Source organism: Brassica napus, chromosome A6, assembly GCF_020379485.1.
Source record: "Brassica napus cultivar Da-Ae chromosome A6, Da-Ae, whole genome shotgun sequence".
NCBI classification, from domain to species: Eukaryota; Viridiplantae; Streptophyta; class Magnoliopsida; order Brassicales; family Brassicaceae; genus Brassica; species Brassica napus.
In genome coordinates, this window is record NC_063439.1 from 17,842,047 (window position 1) to 17,848,815 (window position 6,769).

At 39.4% G+C, this 6,769-nt stretch overlaps 1 protein-coding gene across 1 annotated transcript; it reads right to left on the reverse strand.

The window, feature by feature from the left end:
* Positions 1–231: 231 nt before the first annotated feature.
* Positions 232–2,271, reverse strand: LOC106350353 (xyloglucan galactosyltransferase XLT2-like). Its single transcript, XM_022688475.2, has one exon. The coding sequence runs from the start codon at positions 2,038–2,040 to the stop codon at positions 466–468; it is 1,575 nt and encodes a 524-aa protein (XP_022544196.2). The 5' UTR covers positions 2,041–2,271; the 3' UTR covers positions 232–465.
* Between the last annotated feature and the right edge of the window lie 4,498 nt (positions 2,272–6,769).

Consider the following 6,769-nt stretch of genomic DNA (forward strand, 5'->3'; position numbering starts at 1 on the left):
AGGAGGGTATTATACTATTATCAAACCCAACCCCAAAATTTCGACTTCTACCTACCTCCCCTCTCATTTTTTATCATCATGGTACAATCGAATTATTTTAATCTACGTGCGGAATTGCGGGCCTTTGGTCCATTTATTTCACTTCCCACCTACCTAACTAGCCCAAAAGATTACAGATGTATTAAATATTCAAGAACCATCAACATCTAACCCGTAAGGCCACCATACTCGTTATCTCCAAAAGAGAATAATATAAAATGAGAAACTCCACACATAGCACAACTTCCTTGACGACTCCATCAAGTGTAAATAACAAAACTCAACTAACCAACCAACTTATTCATCTCTCAAATAAAAATCATAAATTTACAGTGTAATCATAAAACTTTACTGGAGCTAAATTTTCCAAAAAACCCTTATTTAATAAATAAATAATCATTTATCGAACCATCTCCCTCCTCCTCCTCATCTCCATTTGTACCAATTCTCTTGCTCCTTGAATCTCCTAAATACTCCATCTAAGGCCACATCGAAAGCATCTTTGAAAGTCTCTAATCCGTTCAGAGACTTTGCGTACACCAAATTCGGTATCAACTCGATCACTTTTTCCCGCATTCTCCGCACATCTTCTTTGCTGAACCGTTCCAACACTTCCTTTATAGATGTCGTCCCGTTTTTCACCTCATTCCGGTCTATGTAAACCGAGTAGCTACCCAGCTCCTTCGGTAAAAACCACTGATACTGCATGTAAGCGGTTCTACGCCAAAAGAAAACCGGAATAGAACCGGCTAACATGCAATCGAAAATCGAGCGGCGCGTGAAGCTATCTCCACGTGGCTGAAGGCAAAAATCAGAGCCGAGAAACGTCTCCAAGATCGCCGACGAGCCATTCGAGCATTTTCCTCCGGTGCAATCCACCGTCCGGCAAGCTCCTTGCGACTCCTTGCAGTGATCGAGAAGCATTCCTCTAAAATCGTTCTGAATCCCGGCGCGTGGCGCTCCGGCGAAACAGAACAGCGTCTTGCGATGGCGATTCCTGACGAAATCCTGCCATTTCACGACGTCGGAGTCAGATCGAGGGTGGAATCCGGTGGGGTACGGTACACCGACGTCGAAATGGTCCCAAGAGTTACGCTCAATGAGAAGGCGCGTGATGTTACGCATCCCCGGGATGTAGATACAGTTAGATCCCCAATCTTCGTCTTTGGTTCTGCGAAAATCCCATGTGATGCGACCCATGGTAATGAAATGATCCCATCCGTTGGATCTATTCCAATAAGGTTGTTCCCTGACCCACTCAGTCATCATCTTACAATGACGGTCGCGATCAGCCGCCGCGTAATTAGACCATAAATATTGACCGACAGCGAGTCCAGCGTAGAACGGGATGTAGAACGCCGTCGCGGACTCCGGATCATAAGTCCGGCAACGGTGGTTGAGGATCCGGTTGTGGAAGATGATCTCGGAGACGAACTGATCAGTCCAGAACCATGAAGGAACCAAATCGTCAGGGATCACGCCTTTCAACGACGTCGCTTCTTTGCCGAAGCCGTCGTTGGAAAGCGCGTCGCAGCGAGAGCTCCACGGGTTGAGATTGTCGCACTCTTGCAGGATCACTTCGTTGAAGATCTTCGGCATGTCGTAGACGAATACCCGACCCGTTTCGCATCGCCCTGAGTCGTCGGGTTCGGAGCGGGTTCGGGTGGGTAGAGACTCGTCCGAGGTTAAGTGAGGCTCATCTGAGGTGAAGAGAGACTCGATGGAGGAGACGGAGACGGAGACGGCGGGGGATGGGAAGTTTTCAGGGGAGCGACGGCTGGGGAAAGCGATGGAGCGGAGAGTGAGGAAGAGGAGGAGCTGGAGACAGAGGAGAGAGAGGATGAGCCATGTACAGTGGCTCCGGGAGGCAGAGCGGTTAGCGGACGAGTTTCCGACAGAGTTGAAGGAGATTTTCTGATCAGTGTCGGTGGTGGTTTTGTCTGGTGTTCTCGATTTCTTAAGGAGGCGTTCAGGACTGGTTGGATTTGAGACGGGGAGCATAGTTATCAATTAGGAGGGAGAAGGGAGAGATTCCGTCGCCGGAAATATTGGATACGTTGCGAAGACGAAGCTAAAATCTCCGGGAAAGGAGAGACGTTCTTTATGTGGTTCTCGTTGATGGCGTAAAGCTAAGTAGAGAGAAGAGTTTTAAGAGTGCTCGAGAAACAAGGAGATTCTGTTTCCTTTACCTTTTTTAAATGTTCTGTAATAAAAAAAATGGAAACTATATTTAATTCGCTTCGGCTGCTACCAAACTATCTCACGGTTCACGATTTTATCTCAAAACTTTCACGAGTTTGTAAACTCTCCCTACATCGTTGAAAGATAAGTGTAATAATAATGAATTTTATTTCCATTATTCATCCTCGATCAAATCATGATTTTTACGCAGATCTGGTAATTCGAATCCTCTACCTAACAATTTAATGTTTGAAATTTTATTGCTAATGATTGAAATATATCATTAAATTAACGACTACAAAACATGATTTAATTGTCACAAATAACCATTGACATTTGCAGAACATAAATTATGCTGTTTGCGCAGTAGACCATTGTGTTAAGCTCCATGATTTTGGTAAGAATAGATGTATAAAGATGTCAATTTTGTTGTCAGATTGGGTCTAAATAAACAATTAAAACTTTGGGTGATAATACTAAAGTTTTAGAAGATGGAGGTCCTGATTAGTACACTGGTAATATTAATTTTATCAAGGTGTTGGAAGCATTACGGAGTGGAAGGACATGGACACGTGCCTGTGAGATTAACCGTCTATGCCGGCAACCGACAAGGGAAGACCACAAGAGCCGGTGAATACTGAACACTTGGAACTCAGCCGTTACAGACAACGTGTCCTTGTAGAAACAGAAACTATTATCTTAGATTATATTTTTCTATTTATTAACATAGGTTGTGTCAGAAACTAACTATTAGTTGCCTCTCAACCACGTTTTCCTTCCGCAGAAAAGGAAAAAAATCACACTAAAATATACTCCATATGCAGTATGTTTAGAAACATCACCTTAAAAAATCACCGATATCTCTGTTTTTAAAAATTTAAAGCGTTACGATTAAAATTTGTAACGGAATACAAAGGCGGAAGATGCACCGAAACGGTGATGTTTACGTGTAGGTGACAGATTAGAGTGAACTGTGCGATGTTGAAAGTATTAGCTAAGCGTCATGTGAGCTTTGTGGCCATGCTTCTTCAAACCACGAGTTATGCCGCATGACGTGTCACATACTCCAACTTCTTGCCGACAAATATTGTTTTTATTGATTGATGACATTAGTTTATTTGAGTACTTTGATTTGAATACATATTTGTAAACCGGAGAAGACCGCAAAACGGAAACTGATTCTGATTATACTCAAGCCCAAGCGCATAGTGAACTCAACTTAACTCGGTTCGGTTCAGAATTTGGTCTACCTCTATCGGAAAACATTTGTCGTTTTCATATCTAACATCAACTTTGGCCGTTTTGGTGTAATAATTAACAAATCACGGCAAGCGTTTCTCTGTGGGTCAATGTCTAATAATTTATCTTTAAACTTGTCGGTCATGTTTCGTGAAAGTGAAGAGACTATTAAAATGACCGAGATTAGAATAATAGATCGTGGCATGTGGTAATCAAGACAAGAAACACAAAAATAAGAATGTAACATTATACAATGTACACTAGTTCAGTAAATTTGTATATAAACGAGCAAACGGCATATCACCAAACATTTTTTATATAACGCACAAATTTAAATAAGAGAGTCAATGAAACCAAACATTTTTGTTGGCAAGTAAAAGAACGAAATGAATGCCTAAACAAAATTAGAAAAAATGTATTGTCAACATACATGGTTCCAACTCAGAAAAGCAAAGTTACAATGACCCCAAGAGGACGAGATTAGGGTCAACGTACGTTTCAAATATAAGCGCCGCATCTTTGTTGTACCACACAACGTCGAATCGAGTTTATATATTAATTTTGTAAAATGTTCTATTCCATCCGGGTCAAAATGTACGTTTGAAATGATTTTTTATTTTTTGAAATGATTTTTTATTATTTCATAATAGATGATGTTTTCAACATATCTAAATAATTTTATATTTATAAAAAAAACTGTATAACCAATTATATTTTTAACATTTACATTTATATTTACAATTAAAAACATTATATTTAAATATTATTCTTGAGTAAAACATACTCTTACTTCTTATTTTATATGTACATTGATATAAAACATCATCTAATATGAAACATGTGAAGTATATAGTTTTAAATAAATATAATATATTAAGAGATCTTCGACCTATAACACTATTATAGTGTTAAGATTACACTATTTTAGTGTGATATCAACACTAAAAACTTTTTCATTTCCAACCTAACTCCAAAATACTATTTTAGTGTGATTTTTACACTAAACTTCTCCAATCCAACACTAAAAGTTACACTATTTAGTGCAATACTATAATTTCATACCAAATTTAGTGTGGGAGGTGCAGCCCACGGATAGACCCTCCCCCAGATATTCAAATGGGCTGAAAAGTAATAGTCCATATCCGTATAGGTGACCAGGAAAATGTGACTTAGTTTCGCATAGCAGGTGGATCGAACCTGAAATGTGATGACATCCCAAACCCTTCCCCTTACCACTTGACTGGGAGCTTGTGGTCGAGTGGTAAGGGGAAGGGTTTGGAATGTCACCACATTTCAGGTTGGATCCACCTGCTATGTGAAACTAACTCGCATTTTTCTGGTCATCTATACAGATATGGGCTATTGCTCATTTGAATATCCGGGAGAGGGTCTATCCGTGGGCTGCACTTCCCATCCAGAGGTTAGGTCTGTGTCTTTAATAGACTCAGGTTTAACTTTTTTCAGTTCAAAAAGAAAATTGATGTAAATATATAGTATCACACTAAAATGATGTAATTTTTAGTGTTGGACTGGATATGTTACACTAAAATAATGTGAAAGTCACACTAAAATAGTGTTTTGGAGTTGGGTTGGAGATGGCCTAAAGATACTATTGGTATTAATATTGTTGGAGCTATACAAAAAATGAGATGTGCACTGTTAAGTAAGGATATTGGGTAGTTAGGAACCTGCTCAATAGGAATACAATAGAGGCACATATAGAACTTAGTATCACAAAATTTCAAGCCTTTGCTTGGAAGATATAAACTCCACCAAAAATAAAACATAATATTTGAAAAACGATACCTGGATAACTAGCAGTGACAAGCAAATTGACACATAATCATATGCGATGTGACAATCATTGTCTTAGATGTGGAGCAAAGGATGAAACTATAAACCATGCTATCTTTGAATGTCTCCCAATTCTACAGATATGGACACATGTAGCAACCCCAACTCTGTCCTTAGTGTTTTCTAGTGCAAGTCATTTCACGAATATGGATTATTTATTTTGGCGGAAGAACGATATTGAAGATCCTGAGCTAGATAAAGATTCATACCCTTGGATCATATGTATATTTGGAAAGCAAGAAATAACAAATTGTTTAAAGGGATGGACATGGACCCATTGAAAACTGTCTGGTATGCTGAGTCAGAATGCCATGCTTGGTTTGATGCGAATCGTAAACAGGAGGATCCGACGGAACTACAATGTCCAGAACAAGCACTAATCACTGAAAGATGTATGATAGATTGATGATCATGGACACATGACGCACTCTTTAGTGGTTATGGATAGACATAGACAAATTCCTTATGAGTAACTCAACTTTTGGGAGCAAGGAACCAGCTGCGAAGAATCTCACCACTTTACTCGGAACTCGAGGCCTTTTCATGGACAATGGAGTGCATGCTAACACATTCGACGTGTCAGACTTTTTGCACCGATTTTAGGATCTGGTCTCAATGATTCAAGACTCCGAAGCATGACCTAACTTTTCTACTAAGCTAAAGGAGCTGTTGAAGCTAAAGAGTATATTCACTAAGTTCTCGATTTTTTTATTTCCCTTGTTCTGAAAATGTATTTTCTGATTCATTAGCTAAGATAGCACGTTCTTTTCACATGGACTTGTACTATATTGGTTGTTCTATTTCGGTTTGGTTCCCTAGACCACCTCAAGTCTGAGTAATAAAATAACCATTTGAGGAAAAAAAATATAATATGTTGAAATCTCCACTTGAAAAAGAGTAATAATTAGGACACATCAACTCGCAGTTTGAGAATCGAGATTGGTACATAACTTAAGAACAAGAAACAGCGTGATAGACTCCCATGTCTCTAACAATGTAAGCATAATTTAATGTTTTAAATATCAATTAGTGCATTTTTGACAAAAAGAAAAGATTAGTGAACCCTCTCTCGCATCCTAAAATTTAAAGTTGATTTTTTTCGGCGTCAGCTACTGTGTGAGCGCACATGCTGGCACCAAAACATCCGTCTATCGTATTTTTTGTTCATCTGTCTTCTGCTTCCTCGATGTCAATTCTTTTCTATCGTCTTTCTCGAGGTTGTGCTTCTGGAGAAACATCTGATTAAGGTTTCATTCACGGGTAGGCTCTGAGACAATCTTATGTTTCTATTAGTTATGGAGTCTGGGCACAGAGGTGCAGTGCTGGCTCTCGGTGGAGTCAGCATTTAGAATAAGAAAAGGGAAATTTTCATTTCTGGTCCTCCTTCGTGAGGCATCAGCGAGTGGGCGGTGGTAGGATAGCTTCTTCGTCAGATCTGGTGTGTGGTCTTTCAATA